Source organism: Giraffa tippelskirchi, chromosome 7 (genome assembly GCF_054371585.1).
Source record: "Giraffa tippelskirchi isolate mGirTip1 chromosome 7, T2T-mGirTip1v1.2.pri, whole genome shotgun sequence".
NCBI classification, from domain to species: Eukaryota; Metazoa; Chordata; class Mammalia; order Artiodactyla; family Giraffidae; genus Giraffa; species Giraffa tippelskirchi.
Genome location: NC_137281.1, coordinates 99,630,335 through 99,651,243, shown reverse-complemented (window position 1 = coordinate 99,651,243; position 20,909 = coordinate 99,630,335). Strand labels below are relative to the sequence as shown.

Sequence of the window (20,909 nt, the reverse complement as noted above, 5' to 3'; positions counted from 1 at the left end):
TGTTGACATATGTTTTCATTTCTTAGGAGAATTTCTGGGTCATCTGATAGATGTATATTTAAATTTTTAAAGAAACTACAAAGCTGTTTTCCAAAATAGTTGTATCATTTTCCCTTCACACTAGCAGGGTAGTTGACAGACATTTCTTGATTGATCTGGTCTCTGCCTCTCGATAGCAAAATCTGAGTTTATTGAACACCCAGGAGTATGCCATATTCTGTGCCATGTTCTCTGGGGTCATATGTGTATAAAAATAAGTATAATAGAATCTGACAGGTGCTGTGAAAATACACAAGAAAGACATAAATCATTTCTTCTAGGAGTAGGAGGTCAAGAAAGGATGCGCAAAGAGTACAAGTCAACTCTTATTAGTCTTGGCTGGTCAAGTAAATTTTGGAAACCAATTACATTTACAAAGAATGAATCTTACCACCATGAGAAAAAATTTTATTCATGAAAATCTTAAGCCATACAAAACGCAGACGCTCCACTCAGGTGCAACAAACATGAATATGATATTAAGCAATTCTAGTCTTTTCCATAAATCGAGGAAGATAATCAGTTTGACAGAGCACAGTAATCCTTAAAGCAGCAATCCCCAACTTTCAGTATGGTCCTGTGTATTTCTAAATAAGCCAGGCTAGAATGAGCTATAGTTTTGTTTTTAAGAATACAGAGATATGTAATTGACAATTACATGAAGTATACAAAAGCTTGAATGAAACATTTCACATAGGTAAAATACTGATGTCTTACCAACCCAAATGGCCTACAGTTTCAGTAAGATTACTAGATTCTCTAGAGGATGAAGAGGTGGCCTTTCACAGCTTACCCTATCCATAACTTGTTATTGTTCAATTTCTACTGAAGTATGTGTTATAATTGGCTACCATCAGGAAAATGCTTTTGCCTAGAAGTTCTGTTCCTAGAGCCAGCAGAGGGCACTTGACTTTAAAAATCTAGGTCAAGAATCTACGATGGGTCTTTTGTAGAAAACTGAGCTAGTTGTACAAGGGCTTAGGTAAAAAGTATTTCAAAAGAATTTGTGAGTTTTAAAAGTAATGTCTTTTCAGGGGTATAGCATGTGAAGAAGCCACAGGCACTACATATAGGTATATGAACAAAGTTAAGAGCAGAAAAAGGTTTTTTGACTACAAGTAAGAGGACAGTATAAAAATATTTACAAAAAAGGGTTCAGAGGAAAGAAATATTTACAGGATGTTAAATTATGAACGTTCAGCTATAATGAGGCCCCTTCGAACTCCCAGGACCTTTTCCTTCTTCTCCTTTCGCTCCTGCTCATGTTTCTTTCGTTGCTCCTCCCTACAAAAGGACAGGTTATATGTTAGGCTCTGGTGAAGTTCCAAACAGACCACTTTAAGGCACCTGTGGTTAGCATAATGTCCAAACTTAAAATGACATCCAGTGTAAAATACACTTTTACAGGACACTGCGCTCTGACCAGTGGTCTGTGCGATGAAAACCATACCTGTAAGTCACTTATGTTAAAAGGCTAGAAATTTTTTTTTCCCTTATGTTAAGGCAGCATTCTAAAACCAAGCATGAAATCAGAACCAGAAGACACCTTGGAGAGTGAATCCAACCCCTGTAGATTTTTTTAGTTTGTTTTAAACAAGAAAGCTCTATCCGTGGAAGTCAGAGTTCAAGCTCAAAATCACATTGTCTAATGAAAGTGCTAGCATTGGAACCAGGATCTACTGATTTAAGCCAACTATGATTTTTGAGGGAAGGAATTAAGAGGAAAAAAAAAGGCCCAGAATCATGTTAATGATTTTAATAGCAAATAATAAGGTCTTGGTGGTAGCTGTCTAGTCAAATGATAGGTAAATCTGTGTCAGGAGGGTGTCTCAGGGAATCGACCAAACCAGGACCAGCTGCAGCCCAGGACAGACTCTGGCATTAACTTGGTTTTCATGCAGAAAGAAGCCGCTAAGGATCATACTGGGGTTTCCCCCTGTGCAGGACCTTGAAGCCTAGTAAGCCTGGTTTCCCTGGGTGTGAGAATTTACATCTGTGTGCATACTTAGGTGCCCTGGGCATATGACTGATATTTGGAGGGACATCCAGGTGTATTGTTTGGGTAGGTAGGTCATGTAAGAGCAGTGCTCTGAATCTGGGTCTTCTGAATCCCCTGCAGAGCTTCAGAAACAATGCAGATGTGTGGGTGCCATCTCACACCTACTGAATTAGAACCCACTGTGGTAATGCCTAGGCACATGTACTTTAAGTGCTATGTATGATTCCACTTCTACCTTCTTTTTAAACCCTACTATTGCTGTGACTCTATCCCAAAGACTCTGCTTTTATATAGTCTTTCCAAATTAAAAGAATTATAGAACTGAATAATTATGTTTCTTACCTGGTCTGGAGACGAGGTTGTTTATAAGTTTTCTTGTGGAAGCTAACTCTGTTGACATGCTCATGTAAAGAATTGTTTTCTTTAGATTGTCCCCATGGTTTCAGTTTTCCTAGTTTAGGACAAACAGATTTAAGAAGATTCTTGTATTTATAATTTTAATTTTCTCTAATCTGTGGCTACCTGCTTGCTATCAACATTTATACTTTGTTTTTAGACATTTGCTAGTATAATTCTATTAATTTCAGTTTAATATTCCACAGATAGACATTACTTTCTTTTCCTCTAAAAACAAGTGTCTTCTACTTTAAAAAGATTTTTTTTTTTTTTTTTTGGCCACACTGCATGGCTTGTGGGATCCTAGGTTCCTCAACTGGGACTGAACTCAGGCCCCTGCAGTGGAAGCACAGGGTCCTAACCACTGGACCGCCAGGGAATTCCCTTATCCTTGGAAAGTCACAAAGAAATCTTAACCACCCCCCAAAAAAAACCTCTTAATACTGAATCCAATTACATAGCACATCAAAGAATCCATAACAACTAGGTAGTTTAATCCCAAGATTGCATATTAAAGTAGTATCTCATCTTTGAGATTTATTATTATTGTTACCTATTGACGTGCATTTGGAACATAACAAGTAGGACTATTTTGTTGGCTTTAGAATTGTGACCAAATTTCCATATGTTTAGGTATTACTTTACTGGCATAGTCTGACCTGTTTCTGAGTACTAGTGATTGTCATTTGCAGTATTTCCCATTCTATAAAAAGGACTTTCACACACATCAGACCCTCTCAGTAACCACCGAAGTAGTACTTATTTATTTTCCCTTTCATAAAGGAATTAAGTGACTTGTCTAGGATATAAAATAACAAGCACAGGTGAAGCTCTAAACCAGGTTTTCTACCATCAGTAGAAGTTAGGGTGATCAGTCATTCCCATGACAAATACTTTTTGAGAACCTGGTATGTACGAGGGACTCTTCTAGGTGCTAAGGACATAGCAGTGAACCAAGAAGTCAAAAATTCTTGCTGTCTTCCAGTGGTAAAGGTAGATAATTGTCAAGTAAGGTAACACCGGGCAGTGCTATGAAGAAATATAAGACAAAGTAAGGAATGGAACTATGAGCCATGCCATGTAGGGCCACCCAAGACGAATGGGTCATGGTGGAGAGTTCTGACAAAACGTGGTCCACTGGAGAAGGGAACGGCAAACCACTTCAGTATTCGTGCCTTGAGAACCCCATGAACAGTATGAAAAGGCAAAAAGATATGACACTCAAAGATGAACCCCCCAGGTCGGTAGATGCCCAATATGCTACCGGAGCAGAGTGGAGAAATAACTCCAGAAAGAATGAAGAGAGAGAGCCAAAGTGAAAACACCACCCAGCTGTGGATGTGACTGCTGATGGAAGTAAGTCAGATGTGATAAAGAACAATATTGCATAGGAACCTAGAATGTTACGTCCATGAATCAAGGTAAGTTAGAAGTGGTCAAACAGGAGATGGCAAGAGTGAACATCAACATTTTAGGAATCAGTGAACTAAAATGGATTGGAATGGGCGAATTTAATTCAGATGACCATTATATATACTACTGCTGGCAAGAATCCCTTAGAAGAAATGGAGTAGCCCTCATAGTCAACAAGAGAGTCTGAAATGCAGTACTTGGGTGCAATCTCAAAAATGACAGAATGATCTCTGTTCGTTTCCAAGGCAAACCATTCAGTATTACAGTAATCCAAGTCTATGCCCCAATCAGTTATGCTGAAGAAGCCAAAATTGAACGGTTCTATGAAGACCTACAAGACCTTCTATAACTAACACCCAAAAAAGATGTTCTTTTCATCATAGGGGACTAGAATGCAAAAGTAGGAAGTCAAGAGATACTTGGAGTAACATGCAAATTTGGCCTTGGAGCACAAAATGAGCAGGGCAAAGGTTAACAGAGTTTTGCCAAAAGAACACACTGGTCATAGCAAACACCCTCTTCCAACAACACAAGAGAAGACTCTACACTTAGACATCACCAGATGGTCAGTACTGAAATCACATTGATTATATTCTTTGCAGCAGAAGATGGAGAAGCTCTATACAAGTCAGCAAAAAAACAAGACCGGGAGCTGACTGTTGCTCTGATCATGAACTCCTTATTGCCAAATTCAGACAAATTGAAGAAAGTAGGGAAAACCACTAGACCATTCAGGTCTGACCTAAATCAAATCCCTTATGATTATACAATGGACGTGACAAATAGATTCAAGGGATTAGTTCTAAGAGAGTGCCTGAAGAACTATGGATGGAGGTTCGTGACATTGTACAGGAGGCAGTGATCAGGACCATCCCTAAGAAAAAGAAATGCAAAAAAAGGCAAAATGGCTGTCTGAGGAGGCCTTACAAATAGCTGAGAAAAGAAGAGAAGTGAAAGGCAAAGTAGAAAAGGAAAGATATACCCATTTGAATGCAGAGTTCCAAAGAATAGTAAGGAGAGAGAAGAGAGCCTTCCTCGCTGACCAATACAAATAGAGGAAAACAATAGAATGGGAAAGACTAGAGATCTCTTCAAGAAAGTCAGAGGTACCAAGGGAACATTTCATGCAAAGATGGGTACAATAAAGGACAGAAATGGTATGGACCTAACAGAAGCAGAAGATATTAAGAAGAGGTGGCAAGAATACACAGAAGAACTATACAAAAAAGATCTTCATGACCCAGATAACCATGATGGTGTGATCACTCACCTAGAGCCAGACATCCTGGAATGTGAAGTCAAATGGGCCTTAGGAAGCATCACTATGAACAAAGCTAGTGGAGGTGATGGAATTCCAGTTGAGCTATTTCAAATCCTAAAAGATGATGCTGTGAAAGTGCTGCACTCAATATGCCAGCTAATTTGGAAAACTCAGCAGTGGCCACAGGACTGGAAAGAGTCAGTTTTCATTCAAATCCCAAAGAAGGGCAATGCCAGAGAATGTTCAAACTACCACATAATTGCACTCATCTCACATGCTAGCAAAATAATTCTCAAAATTCTCCAAGCCAGGCTTCAACAGTACATGAACCATGAACTTCCAGATGTTCAAGCTGGATTTATTAAAGGCTGAGGAACCAGAGATCAAATTGCCAACACCCACTGGAGAATTCCAGAAAACCATCTACTTCTGCTTTATTTATTACGCCTTTGACTCTGTAGATCACAACAAGCTGGAAAATTCTTCAAGAGATGGGAATACTAGACCACCTTACCTGCCTCCCAAGAAATCTGTATGCAGGTCAAGAAGCAATAATTAGAACTGGACATGGAACAACAGAGTGGTTCCAAATTGGGAAAGGAGTACGTCAAGGCTGTATATTGTCACCCGGCTCATTTAACTTATATGCAGAATACATCATGCGAAATGCCAGGCTGGATGAAGCACAAGCTGGAATCAAGATTACCAGGAGAAATATCAATAACCTCAGACATGCAGATGACACCACCCTTATGGCAGAAAAGTGAAGAGGAACTAAAGAGCCTCTTGATGAAAGTGAAAGAGGAGAGTGAAGAAGCTGGCTTAAAACTCAACATTCAAAAAACTAAGATCATAGCATCCGGTCCCATCACTTCATGGCAAATAGATGAGGAAACAATGGAAACAGTGACAGACTTTATTTTGGGGGGCTCCAAAATCACTGCAGGTGGTGACTGCAGCCATGAAATTAAAAGACGCTTGCTCCTTGGAAGAAAAGCTATGACCTACTTAGCATATTAAAAAGCAGAGATATTACTTTGCCAACAGAGGTCCGTCTAGTCAAAGCTATGATTTTTCTAGTAGTCATGTATGAGTGTGAGAGTTGGACTATAAAGAAAGCTGAGCGCTGAAGAATTGATGCTTTTGAACTGTGGTGTTGGAGAAGACTCTTGAGAGTCCCTTGGACTGCAAGGAGATCCAACCAGTCCATCCTAAAGGAAATCAGTCCTGAATATTCATTGGAAGGACTGATGCTGAAGCTGAAACTCCAATACTTTGGCCGCCTGATGCGAAGAATTGACTCATTGGAAAAGACCCTGATGCTGGGAAAGATTGAAGGCAGGAGAAGGGGATGACAGAGGATGAGATGGTTGGATGGCATCACCTACTTGATGGACATGAGTTTGAGCAAGCTCCAGGAGTTGGTGATGGACAGGGAGGCCTGGTGTGCTGCAGTCCATGGCGTCACAGAGTCAGACATGACTGAGCAACTGAACTGCACTGAAGGAGTAAAGAGTGTGTGTGAGTATGAGGTGGGAAGCGAGGGGTGGACAGAGAAGACCTTCCTAGATTGGTGACAGTCAAGTGGATGCCCTATTAAAACAAGGGAGCAAGCTGTGCAGAGATCAATGGGAATAGTGTTCTTGGTGGAGCAGAGGGATAACAAATTCAAAGACCTAAAGGAGGGAATGAGATGAGTGTGTCTGAGGAGCTGAAACACCAGTGTGATTGGCACAGAGTCAGAGAAGGGAGGAGACAACGAAATGAAGGTGGAAGAGAGACGGGAAAACTTAGGAGGTTCAGAGGAAGGCACTGATGTGCTTTGATTCGTTTTTAAGGTTGTAGTGGGGCCAAGAGGCTATTCTAGAAGTTCAATAAGATGATGTGACTAGGACCAAAGGCAGTAGCCATAAAGGGGTGAAAAGTGGTGAAATTACAGATCAGTTTCAAAGATAGAGTTGAAAGGCCTGCATAGGGCATCAAGGAGAGTGGACAGGCAAAGATCACTTCCAGACATCTACCCTGACACTTGGTAGAGAAGTGCCATTGCCACAGTTGGGAAAACTTGGGGAGGAAACATACAGTGGGAGAAGTTTTTTTAAACCATGGTTCAGTTTGACTCTTACCTCTAAATAAGACTTAGTTTTTTTTATTATATTTGTTGCATTAAGATTAGTAATTTAAACACTTATATAAACATGATTTTTATAGGAAATTTGTTTCAAAATAATTCCAGAAACACTGACATATAGATCACATTAATTGCTGATGTTTTAAGTGGATGTGAAGATACTTTAATATATGCCCAAGAGAGACATTTGGCCAATAAATGTCCCTTCAGGTGGTTTGACCAGTGGTTCTCAGCCAGGGATCCTTTAAAAACTATCAAGAAAACATTCATTTACCCATAGAAATATTCAAGTTTCTTGAATTTTGGCTGAAGTTTTATTAATGCTTTTTAGCAATACTGATTAGCAACTGTCTTTGGTTAGCAAAAATATAAGTGAATTATTTAGTAGTTGTTCAATGGACAGTTTTTAAATTATGGGTCATGTGGACACAGGGGCAGAGGCAGGAATTCTAGGCCAAGTATGGCTTCTACTGAGTCACTAGGATTTTTCACATCCTCAGATGCATAACTGTTTAATCTTAACTCTTTTACCTCAAAACATTCCCACATACCTTTGTGTGGCTCATAGTTGAGAGGACGAGACAAACTTGCTTTGAGATCAAACACTGGTTTTTTATGGGAGATTGGAGTCTGCGTTGCCTCAGTTGTCAACTTGAATGGGGTAATAACTAAAATAACAAAATCCAAGGGTTTAATTAGAATAAAAGACCTGCTAAAGTTTTTATTTTATTAAAGTATCACTGCTCAATCTTAAATAGAATTTAATATGAACAACCTGAAACAGAAGTAGGGTTAAAAAGGAGAAACGGGGAGAAAAGAGTGACTGAGGAGAACTAACCCCTGAGATTTGTTTCCCTGTCAGCAGCTCCCCAAAGAGTCTAAATATTGTGACATTTCCTAGGATCAACAGGAGTTTAGAATTCTGTTTTAAGAATTAATTGGGTGGGAAGGATAAATTAGGAGTTTGGGATTAACATAAACATGCTACTACATATAAAATAGATAACCTAAAAAAGGACCTACTATATAGCACAGGGAACTATATTCAATATTTTGTAATAAGCTTTATGGGAAAGGAATCTGAAAAAGATTATATATATATATGTTTTTATATGTATAACTGAATCACTTTGCTGTATACCTGAAAGTAACATAACACTGTGAATAAACTATATTTCAACTAAAAAAAATTAACTGGGTAAATTTTCAGGCTGTTTCCCTGATATTATTTACCCTTTTTGGGGGCAGCACTGCGTAGCACGCTGGATCTTAGTTCCCTAACCAAGCACAGAACATGCACTCTTTGCAGTGGAAGTTCGGCGTCCCAACCACTGTACCACCAGGGAGTTCCCTACCATTTTGAAAAATTATATATTATTAATAGTGACATTTTCATGAACACAAACAGAGATAAAGCCTGCAGGGAACATAATCACATAGAGATGAAAAGATCCATGGCTCTGGTTTTCACTAATGAAGGCTGTTACAGAAAGTCAATGTGAAGAATGTGAATTTTTGTAACATAAAGTTAAAAATATACCAGAATGGTATAATTTGGTAATCCACATTTTTGCTGCAGTTGGGCAGCATATATCTGACACATTTTATAATCCTTTCCCCTCACAGGTTGCATTCAGGCCATTGTCAAATGTTGGTACTTGCCTGAATATGTGAACAAGGAACCAGGATCTAGGAACACCTAGAGAAACAACACAGAAAAGCACAAAACCCCTGTGCTGAAGCCATTCCATTGTGTTGCTATCAAGGGTTGGTAAGGAGGGGAACAATGGGGCTGTCACACACTGCTGATGAGAGGATATACTGGTACCATTCAACCAGTAATGTAAGTGTCTGCATACCTTACTATCCAGCAGCCCCCCAGTCCTAGATTTGAGAAACTCTTATACATGGATAGGAGATGTGTTCCACAGTGGTCATAGTTACACTATATAAAATAATAAAAATTGTTCATGGGGGACACAGGCTTGATCCCTGGTCGGGGAACTGAGATGCCACATGCTGCAGGGCACCTAAGCCAGCTCACTGCATCTACTGTCCGCCACGGCTATGGGCCATGCACTCTGGAGACCATGTGCCACAACTAGAGAGCCCACGTGCTGCAATTAAGACCCAACACAGCCAAAAATAGATAAGTAAATAAATATTAAAAAAATAAAAGCCAGAAATACCCATGGGTCCATGAGCAGTAAAATGGATAAGTTGAAATATATCCATACCATTGAAAAACACGGTGAGAATGAATTAACTTTAGCTCATTAGTATGGTTCTTGAAACATACTGAGTGAATAAAGCAGATCATTAGAAACAAATCAGTTTGATTTCATCTACATCAAATTCATATCTGATAACTGGGGAAAGAAAACTATCTCATCCCGGCTGGGCACACTCCTGAGTAACCTAGACGAGAAAACTCAGGATATGGCATAGAGGTAGATTCTTCCTCATGTCCTTATCTGTGGGCATTTGTGGGTCCTTGCTCAGTATTAGGCAGGTGGCTGCTGCTCAGTGGCTCATGTTCCATGTAAAATGACAAGAGTCCCATCTTAAGGAAGTTTATTCTTCATTTTTTTAGCCCTGCTTTCTGCCCAAACTCCTTTCTTCCCCCTTTACAGGTGATTTAGAATGTTATATGCAATGTTTGCTTGCTGGTATAGAAAACATTAAGGGTAAATGGGAATGAGAGAAGTCATATAGAGGAAGAATCATAAATTTTCTGTTCCTACCTCTGCACTCTCTCTTGAAATGTAGTTATCAGTTTCACTATTTGATCTTTAATTTAGGTGTGAATGGCATGAAAAAATCCACAGTCTCCACACTGATTATTACCAACAACAATATTCTCCTCTAGTCTTAACTCCTGCTGCATTACTCTGGTCTCAGGGAACCAAGGCTCCTCTTGCCTGACATTCAGCAGAACTCTCAAGAGAATTTTGATACACTCAGTTCTAATACAGGCCTTAACCTGTTGGTGACTGTTTTAAACCCTCACACTGCTATTGCAGTGTTCTTTTGAAAACCACCTGGTCTTTGTAGGCGATGATTAAGTAGACAGGGTGTAGAAGATTGTCTATATGGCTCCTTCTGGCTTATACGCCCTACTACCAGTCAATAGCATGGCATTTATTCCACGAACCCTGGGTCCTGTTAGTTTCAGGGTCTGGCAGAACCATTCAAAGGCTATATTGAGTGCTGTGATCCTCCTCCTAATCTCTGAGGAGGGGCCAAATGTTCTCCAGGGAGGGTCACCATCTTGGGGCTTGTCTTGGACAGGATGGAGGCCTTGGGCAGAGGTATCAGGTTTTCGTCTGTGTCTCTGGCATTTCCCTCACAGTATAAATGGAAGTTATGCTATGGAGAAATTTTTGCTTTTGATTCTATAGATATGGAGAGGCTTTAAGGAAACAATCCTATTAGGATGTTACATGGCTTAAAAATGAAGCAGAAGTGTGAGGAGGGGGTTTGTCTCTTTACCAGCAACAGATTCACCCCTTGTGGTCTTTAACTTGTGTGTCCCGAGCACAGCCTGGCCTTTTGGGGTATTCCCAGATGTGGTCACATGTGGAGACTTTCTGGCTGGAGTCTTGGTCAGTGAACGCTTATGCTCATTATCTTTAGTAGCAGCTGAAAACCTAAATAGGACAGTGGAGAATAAGACATGAGTACTTGTGTCAAGAGTAACTTGGACTGAGCTTCTAAACACCACCACCTACCCATCACCAAGCACTGAAAGGGCCTCAATATAACTTGTTATACAAATGAACCTCTTTCACAGAATGAGAATGTTTTTAAACAATGATGCTACAGTAAATCATTTATCAACTTCTGTTACTTGTAAAATATGGTTTTGTACTCTCTACTGTCCCTGCCTTAACCAATGACAGTATAAAGCAGAATTCAAAGGAGACACCTAATGGCCTCAAGTTATAGTCTCAGGTGTACCTGAAGAAGCTCCCTTTGTCCTCCTGATGAGGGCAAGTCAGAGGGACTGGGAGACCACTAAGACTCTACAATACAATTAAGAAAACAGATGTGTAGGAATGGTTCTGCTACCATGTCCAGGCTGTTCTGTACCCTGAGGGAAGCAAGGACTAGCCCCTGACCATGGTGTTCTTAAATATTAATAAATACAATCAGAATTGCCAAGTATAGGTACCTCATATTCCAAGCTAACTCAATAAATAGAATTCCAAACTCAAGGGCATTTTTCAGCTTTTAAAAACTATGTCTGATATTGCACATGTTGGGGAAGTATTACCATGCACCACACTTCTATTAAATGCAGCAATGCCCTTAATAAAGAAAAAAGGAGCCTGAAGATCTTCCTCTGTGGGGACGGTCACAGTTGAGGGCTACCTTGTACCAGGAAAGGCACAAGCAAAGAAAACAGGGATTAACAGGGCAGGAGATGGCTATGCTACTGCACCACCTAGTGGGCTACAATGTTCACAATTTAGGATGAGTCAGTTCTTTAGTTCACCACATTGAGACATTTTCAGCTTCAACTTTATATTTAAGTCAATGGAAAAATATCTATAGACATCTTTGCAGACATACATTAAGTTAATAAAGTAAAATATCCATATTATCTTTTCTATCTTTACTTACGAATCAAATGTTAGGAAAGTTGGATAAAACAAGAAAACACAAATTTAAAAGAAAAAAAGATTAACTTAAATGTTTGCTGATCTTTCTATTCCGATCCTTTCTCCTTTTTCATCCACTCTAAAACATTTGATATAGTCCACCTGAAATGTATTAAAATCAATAAAGTTTTTGAGACCTCGCCCTGGATTCCAGTTTGGAGCTCTTCTTTACCTGACATTCATCTTAGCTGCCGAGAGAGCAGAGTGCTTGGCTGACCCCTTCACACACAAGGTGCTCCGGCCTGCGTGGGGCCGGCCTTGAGAGCGCTGCTGGCTGCCAGGGGTACAAGCCACGGAGAGTCTTCCTCGGGCAGGAACTGGAGTTGCCGGCACTCCCTTAGTGACGGGCTGCCTCTGGAGAACCCAAAACGCAGCACATTAAAGCCTGGCCTCTTAGACAGTATTGTCTCCTGGGCAAAGCGCAGGAGAGTGCCCCATTTATCCCGTTTCATCCTCACTTCTAACCCTGTCATCCTTCCTTGTCTACTACCTCACCCCATCCTATCTGCCTGGCAGGCTAGGTGGTTTTCTACACCTGTGCTGCTAAGATGGCTCTGATTTAATAGAAACTCCTAGTTGTGCTGCTGAGTAATGTGTTACAGAAAGCCCTTCGCAGCTCCCATGTCCCCGGGTATTTTCTCACCAGAGAGAGCAGGTGGCTAAACAGTCCCCTATGACCAGAGACAGGGGATAAATGGTTCTCCTGGAAAGATGGTTCCTTTGATATGCAGTTTATTGAACACAAACTCAAAGAAGAACCTACTGTGTAAAAAGCTTATGAAATCTACAAATAATTACTCCCCATCCCAACCCTAGCTCCCCAATAGCTTTTTAAAGTTCTTTTTAAAAAACCTAAAGAAAAAGAAGAGAGGAAGGGGAATGCTCTCTGTGAAACAGCAGGGAAGGGTCTCACTTATGTTATCTGTTTTAGATACAGTCAAAGCACAAAGAGTGATGGGATGTTTTACTATCATTAGTCTAAGCTCTGCTGCAGGCAGAAGAAATCTAACTTCACTGACAACAGACATAGGACTACTGGAATTGACAATGTAGAGCCAAAAGAAACATTCTGATTATAGCCTATGAAATAATACAAGGAAGCAGAGAATTACATTAAGTTCTCATTTCAACATACAAGCAGAAGAGATTCATGTTGTGAGACGAATTTAAAAATAAAATATTTAAGTAAATACGTATCTTTACCATAAGCTAAGAACTCAGGTTATATGTACTAAGTATACTGTTATATGTAATCACACCATTTATGTTTTCTTCTTTCTCCTACAATTCCCACTTTCTACACTGTCTCCTCACAATTCACTTGGTGCCAGAACCATCAACTCTGCATTTTTGCTTGAGCAACTCAAAATGTTTCAGTGATTCTACTCACACTGAGTACCAATCTTTCTGGCTTTTCAGGTGGAATATTATGCTGACTCTAGTAGCACTATTTTGTTTGCAATGTATCTAATAAATTTCTCCCTTTCTTTTAGCAAAAAAATCCTGTTCTAACAAAGCGAGGAGCTCAATCATAACATACATAAAAATAAAAATGTGGGTTAAAGATTAACATAGAGAAAATAATAAAAGCAGTAAAAATAAAAGCATATTTTTATGATCTTGGAACAGGAAGGGCAACACAAAACCCTCAGTTTTAAAAGGAAAAGTTGGCTTTTTGTCCGACATCTTAGCGAAACAGCAGTGGTCGCAGCTGCTCTTCGGGCTTCGCTATGCCGCCCAAGGATGACAAGAAGAAGAAAGATGCCGGAAAGTCGGCCAAGAAAGACAAAGATCCCGTGAACAAATCTGGGGGCAAGGCCAAAAAGAAGAAGTGGTCCAAAGGAAAAGTTCGGGACAAGCTCAATAACCTAGTCTTGTTTGACAAAGCAACATATGACAAACTCGATAAAGAAGTTCCCAACTATAAGCTTATAACTCCAGCTGTCGTCTCTGAGAGACTGAAGATTCGAGGCTCCCTGGCCAGGGCAGCCCTTCAGGAACTCCTTAGTAAAGGACTTATTAAACTGGTTTCAAAGCACAGAGCTCAGGTGATTTACACCAGAAACACCAAGGGTGGAGATGCCCCAGCTGCTGGTGAAGATGCATGAACAGGTCCCACCGACTGTACAGTTTGAAAAATAAAACTTTATTAAAATCAAAAAAAAAATAAAAAATAAAAAAAAATAAAAGGAAAAGTTGTAAAGTTTAATAAAACAATAAAACCTTCCACAAGGTAAGATACCATTAATACAGTTAAAAAGATAAACTATGGGAAAGTATTTAGAACATATAATACATAATATTCATCATTCATATAGATAAGTGGCTCATAAATTGGCAAAAATTAAGATAAAGCAAATTCACAGAAAAACCTGCCAATTTTATCATACAAAGATTGTAACATGAATATCTGATGATCAGAGAAATGCAAATTCAATTGGGTTTTTTTTCATATATTATCAAAAATTTAAAATTTGATCATTCCCACTGTTAGCAAAGTAAACAGGCATCTTGGGGCACAAAGTTTGGGATCCCATTGTAGAGGAGCCATCAGGCAACTAATCATGGAGACAGTCACCAGTCACAGCCAAGATGATTCTCTCTAGATCTCTGCTCACTTCTTACTGTCCATCACTCTCCAAAAGACCAACCCCCAAACATATCAACTGTTAAGAAAGCCATATTAGCTATGGTGAAGTCACTATCATTGTTTTTTATTTAGTCTCCAAATAGATCATACCAAATAGCCCATCTCATCAGCTAATTCCTGATTAAACTGTGACACTGGGGTGGGATTTGTAGAACTAAACTCATTCAGATGGGACTGTCAACTAAGAAACAAGATAAGCTACTCATTTATTCAACACATCTTCAAGGCTACACTCAAGTTTATGGTTAAAGCAGTTGTTCTGCCCTTAACTTTTACCTAGAAAATTAATTCATCCATATCACGTGTACAGAAAGCTTGACTTTTAATAAAGTTTTTAAGTAGACTCAGCTTCATGGTAAGGAAAATGAGTGGCTCTCTTTCCAGGCATATTTGCAGCTAGCTCATGCCTGTGCAGAGAAAGAAGCTATCTACTTTCTGTAAAGCACCAGCAGGCCACTACCCTTCTCCCTCACTCCCAGGATGGGCCTCTTGTCCCAGTATTCAGTAATGAATGCTGTGATACTTAGTGATGAATGCTGTGAAACCTAGCCTTTGTTAAAATTTAAAACTCTTCTTATGGACATACTGAGTATTTTTTCTCTGGATTGTCCACCCAAGTTGTTAGATCAGTATGAAGGGATGGAGATGTTTAATGCCTTGACTTGGGGATGCTGCTGCTTGCTAGAAGGTTGATGACATTGTCTTCAACTGTGGTAACAGTGGTTTTATAAACACTGTTCAAGTGAACATTTATTATCCAAGATTAACCCTCTAGGAACCACATGTATTTTTTTGTTGTTTTAATTATTTAGAGCTTATCATCCAGTGCATTTCCCCATTGCCACAGGTATCAGAAAACTCAAAACTCAACTTAGTAACTGATATAGCAGACATTGTAGCTGCTAACAATGCTCACTTTCTGCCCTTTTTAAAACAGCTTTATACTGTTTTGTGCTGTAATACCACAAACTGGCTCAAATTCTTTGAGAAATAGGCAGGTTATTATGTATTATTAAATTAAAAAATGTTTCCCATCCACCTGTGAGGCACCCCTTTAACACCAGATACCATGTAAGACAGTAACATCAACTTCCTAGGATGTTATTAACTCACTACTCTTCTGCTAATTCAACCTCGGGGTTGACTTCACCTTTTCTTACTCAAAGGAGTTCAAGTCCAGCACTACCTGGTCTGAAGGCCCCCAGTCTAGGGAGCTCAGTTATGGCAGTAAGCCTTCAAGATAGCCACTGCTAGTCACCCCTTTTCCCTTTGGGTTAGAGACAGGAAAAGAAGGTGGCTTCAGCCATAAATCAGTTTTTCCCCAACAAACGTGATAGGCATAATGTCTGACTGTGGAAAACAGAGTAACTTCCTGCTATTTTGGAATTCTTCCTTTCTTTTGTCCTTTTTAATTGTTTACTTTACATATTTTTCTATTTTAAAAATTTTTTAAAGTTACATTTCCTTAATGTTTTTTCTTTCTTTTTAACTGTTTTTTATAATGAAGATTCACTGATGTGTTTGGAGGGTTTTGAAAATTCTCAAAAACAAATTTAAAATAATAAAGATACATTAAACTCAAATCTATTCCAGTAACAGAATAATAGAAAGCTAGTTGTGTTAACCGTGGTATGTAATACACAGTATCAACATTAAAATCAAACGGTACCACTAAGAACATAATTTTATCTGCATACCTTCAGTTCATTAAATGAATTGTGTTCTTCAAAATGTTTCTTTTTTCTCTCAACATATTGATCAATGGACTCCATTTCCTTAAAACGAGCCTCATGAAGCTTCTTAAAGTCTAAAGAATTTCCCCAAATATGAAAATTAATAACAAGACAAAATCCATTTATTCACCTTCCTTATGTTTTTCTGTTAACATTTATTCTCATCTCAGCATTCCTAATATTCAACTTCAAACATCATTTTTGCTAAAATTTTAATTTCAAAACATTTAGTTTTTGGAAACTCAGGAGAAAAGCATATTCATCTTATAAACTATCAAACACTGACAATCTCTCCATTTCACTGCCTACAGACATCTTGGTTTAGTCCAGAGGATAAGAAAAGATTAACAGATTTGTCCTCCACCTCACCAATTAATTAATGGCCTTTACTTAAATTTGACATTTTATAATGCAAACAAGAGAAGGGAATTTATAATGCTAAGAAGAGAAGGGAATGGCAACCCACTCTAGTATTCTTGTCTGGAGAATCCCATGGAGAGGCCTGGGGGGCTACAGTCCATAGGGTCAAAAAGAGTCGGACACGACTGAGTGACTAAGCATAATGCTAAGAAAGCTCTATGCCAAGTGTTGGCAAATTTTGTCTGTAAAGGGCAGTCAATAAATATTTTATGCTTTACAGCCACACACAGTGTGGTCTCTGAGTTATGTTCCTTCTTTGATACAATGCTTTACAACTGTAAAGACATTCTTAGCTCAAGGGCTGTAAGACAGGCCAAGATGGGCAATAGTCTACCTCTGCTCTGTGCTATTCTAATTAATTACATTCTTACTAAGCATAATAAGTAATAGAATTTCTAATACATGCTGAGCAGCATTTTTAAGTATTCTAAATATACCCACAATCAACATTCTATGTGCCAGGCAACAGAGTAACTTACTTGGAGTAGTGCTTGCAGTTTTTTTATTTTTTCCAGGTTTGGAAAACCCATCTGTGTAGAGAGACTTCTTTCTTTTTGAAGGTACGCTTGGATCTTCATTACCTGAATTCAAAGATACAGAACTAATGAAAGGTTTCTAAAAATTTTTCCCATGAAGAAATGTAACAGAACCTAACACTGTAAAGCAATTATACTTCAATTTAAAAAAATGTAAGTTAACATGAAGCATTTTCATGTGCTGCTGCTGCTAAGTCACTTCAGTCGTGTCCGATTCTGTGCGACCCCATAGATGGCAGCCCACCAGGCTCCTCTGTCCCTGGGATTCTCCAGGCAAGAACACTGGAGTGGGTTGCCATTGCCTTCTCCTTTCACGTGCTAGTCTCTGCCAAGGTTGCGGGAGAAATAGTATGTAAGGAGCACCAAGAATTAGTTATAGCACCACCACAATTTTAGCTCATATTCCAAGCAGACAGAAATTTTGTGCTTCCTGTATAGCTTTATAAGCCTATCAGAAATTTAAAAACACTTTTCCAGAACTTTTGCTATAAACATGTCTAGTTGTTTTAACGAGAACGATAAAAATCACACAATCCCACCAACCTAAGAAACACTATTATCATTCTGGCATATTTTCTCAGGTCCTTTGCTTCTATGCTTGTTTTGCTTTTGTTCTTTAAATCTAGTTAGTTAAGATCATGATGTGTATAACGGTTGCTATTTCCCTCTACTTATCTTCCACATTCTAATATCATTTTTAGCTTGAGGCAATCTACTAAATACTGTGTAAGTGACTTTTCAAGAAATGCTACTTATGAAGTCATACATCCTTAATGTTTCCCAATGCATCTAAAAAACAAGACAAAAGAATGAATGGATAGAGCTGGAGGGGCTGCAGTGGCTTTTGATTGGACCTTGGCCATGAAATAGGATATGTAAAGAGTCAGAGCCACTCTTCGCAGCATGCTTATTATAAATGAAAATATAATAACTACAACAAAGGAACAACCTAGCAGACACCTCCATAACCAAGTGATGCACGTTAACAAGACTAGTCATAGGACAAACCAATACCTGAGCCCTCTGGGGTGCTGACTATGAAGGACACTGTGTCCTAGTTTGTGGGATTCCTGCCAATAGGGCATGATCTGATTCTAACCATCAACAACATTAGACAGACTAAGTCAGAGGACCCAAGAAACTGGTCTGTATTTTAAAAATGTCAATGCACTGGGAGACAAAGGAAGGCTGAGGAACCATTCCAGATTAAAGTAGTTTAAAAGGCATGGCAATGAAATGCCAAGGATGAGTCTGCCTTTGTTTTAAGGGACATTGCTGGGATGAAATCTAAATAAGGTCTGTCTAAATGAGGTCAGTTATCAAGTCTCATACTTTCTAGCCTCAGGATCCCTCTGTACTCTCAAAAATTGAGGACCCCAAAGAATTTTTGTTCATGTATCAATATGTACCATACTAGACTTAAAACTAAGACATTTAAAGATACTTGATTCACTAAAAATATACCCACTAATACCTTAACATAATTAAAAATGACTGAAGTTTCTAAATAAAAAAAATGAGTAGAGTGGTTATTTTTTCTTTTCTTTTACAATTTCTTTAACATCTGATAATAAAAGGCAGCTGGATTCTCTCATCTGCTTCTGCATATACTATGTTGTGATATATTGTTCTGGTAAGTAATATTAAGTAAGCAATTCTACAAGTAATATATGAAAACAAATTTTGCCATATACAGCTATGTGGTTGAAAGTGAAGACTATTTAATGGCCTTTTAAGATAATTGTGGATATTCTTCTTTGATACTATACCAAACCTTGACAAGTGGTCATTTGTTAGAGGTTAACTATCATGTGGAATATGAACTGCACTCTGTACATTTGTGAGAAAAAGTCCTTATGTTTTAAGAAACACACAGAAATATTTAGGGGTAAAAAGGCACATATCTGAAACTTACTCTCAAGCAATTTATGAAAAAACGTATATAACACATATAAGTATGTATATATGTATATAAGTAGAATAGAGCAAATATGGAAAAATACTAGTATTTGGGAAATCTAGGTGAAAGATATATAGGAACTCTTGTTACTGTTCTTATAACTTCATGTCTAGAATTATGTCAAAATAAAATTTAAAAAATTCCTCTCACCAGAAAGTACATGATCTGATTTTTCTTCTTCAAACAGCCTGCACTTCAGTGGGCAAACCTGACTTACAGGATCTACCCTCATTTTTCCCATGCCTTCAAAACTGGGTCCCAGAGATAAGTCTTCTCGACAACATGATCGGTGGAATACCAGACATTTGTAATTCTACACCCACCTCTGACTGTCATATTTGTTTACATCCCCCTCATCTCAAGATTTCAAAGTGGCTTTATGAGGCATATGCATCAGAACTACCTGGGGATGCTTATTAAATCTGCAGAATTTGAAGTTCACCTCAGACCTACTGAATCAGAACCTCTACTCCTTTAACTTTCTAAATTTAGTAACACATTCAAAATGCTGGGGAAGATGGGAAGGCTCAGCATTAGAAATTCTGCATTAAACTGCTTGGTGGACATGAGTGGATCATTTCTCTCAGTCCCCTCAGGCAAACATCAGGTCCCAGACAGACTGCTGGGATGAAGCAAACACTGAGACACTGCTGCAACTGGCAGGCTTCCTGAGGGATGAAATCAGAAAGCACCAAGTCCTATTGGGTAAAGGGGAACTGAAGTTTTCTGGCCTTTTTTTTTTTTGGTGGCCACACCATGAACCACGCGGGATCTTAATTCCTTGACCAGGGACAGAACCAAGGCCCCACTCAGTGGAATCAAGGAGTCCTAACCACTGAACTGCCAGGGATGTCTTCTGGCTTTACTGAAACAAACATTTAGTTGAGAAAGTTTAGAGAAGAAGTTTTTAGGTTACAGACTAAGTAAAATATACATTTATCATAATAAAACAGTCACACTGCTGGGAAGGTAGACCATGAAGATCCCTTTTAATTGTCCTACTTGAGGGGGCTAACAGACCTTTGTACCTGTCTCTGGAGCAGGCCAGAAGGAGCTAATCGGCAGAATGTGGGTTCCCCTCATCCTGCCTAGAGATTAACTGCCTGAAACTTTCCAGCTATCACCCTTATTCTGGTTTCTACCAGTTGTTAAAGGTGACCTGATGGCCTGCTATACTTGGTTCTAACTTTTGCTCTCACCGCAGAACCCTTGGAAATTCTATATAGTGGTATAATGGGTGGAACGGTTTTCCTGAAAGAGATATGCTGAAGTCTTAATCTCTAGTAACTGTGAAATGACCTGATTTGGAAAGGGTCTTTGTAGATGTAATCAACTTAAGCTGAAGTCACTGGGATAGACCTGGGCTTCCCAGGTGGTGCAGTGGTAAAGAATCTGCCGGCCAATGCAGGAGATGCAAGAGACTGAGGGTTCGATCCCTGGGTCAGGAAGATCCCCTGGAGTAGCAAATGGCAACCTGCTCCAATATTATTGCCTGGAGAATCCCATGGACAGAGGAGCCTGGTGGGCTATAGTCCATGGGGTTGCAAAGAGTCGGACATGACTGAGCACACAGACACACACAAGCCAATATAACTGGTGTCCTTTTAAGACAACAATATAAAGAAAACGACACACAGAGAGAATGCCACATGACGAAGATACAGAGATTTAGCTGCAAGCCAAGGTCTAGAACCACCACCAGAGGTA

The 20,909-nt window shown here is 39.1% G+C and overlaps 1 protein-coding gene and 1 pseudogene across 12 annotated transcripts in view; one reads left to right on the top strand and one right to left on the bottom strand.

The window, feature by feature from the left end:
* Positions 1-420: 420 nt before the first annotated feature.
* Positions 421-20,909, bottom strand: part of NUSAP1 (nucleolar and spindle associated protein 1) — a 28,798-nt gene continuing 8,309 nt past the window's right edge. For 6 of the 11 annotated variants that reach the window (XM_081507685.1, XM_081507686.1, XM_081507681.1 and 3 more), the window contains exons 5-11: positions 17,186-17,287; positions 16,251-16,360; positions 12,076-12,257; positions 10,732-10,889; positions 7,791-7,907; positions 2,381-2,489; positions 421-1,323 (exon numbers count right to left, since the gene is read on the bottom strand). In XM_081507685.1, the coding sequence (XP_081363811.1) occupies positions 1,227-1,323; positions 2,381-2,489; positions 7,791-7,907; positions 10,732-10,889; positions 12,076-12,257; positions 16,251-16,360; positions 17,186-17,287 (875 nt within the window). In that variant the 3' untranslated portion in view covers positions 421-1,226. Of the gene's footprint in view, positions 1,324-2,380; positions 2,490-7,790; positions 7,908-10,731; positions 10,890-12,075; positions 12,258-16,250; positions 16,361-17,185; positions 17,308-20,909 lie in introns of all 11 variants that reach the window. The other 5 variants (XM_081507687.1, XM_081507688.1, XM_081507690.1 and 2 more) reach the window with 3 other exon arrangements.
* LOC145512948 (small ribosomal subunit protein eS25 pseudogene) lies at positions 12,607-14,092 on the top strand (annotated as a pseudogene). Its single transcript, XR_014058930.1, has one exon. The product of XR_014058930.1 is annotated as a small ribosomal subunit protein eS25 pseudogene (transcript).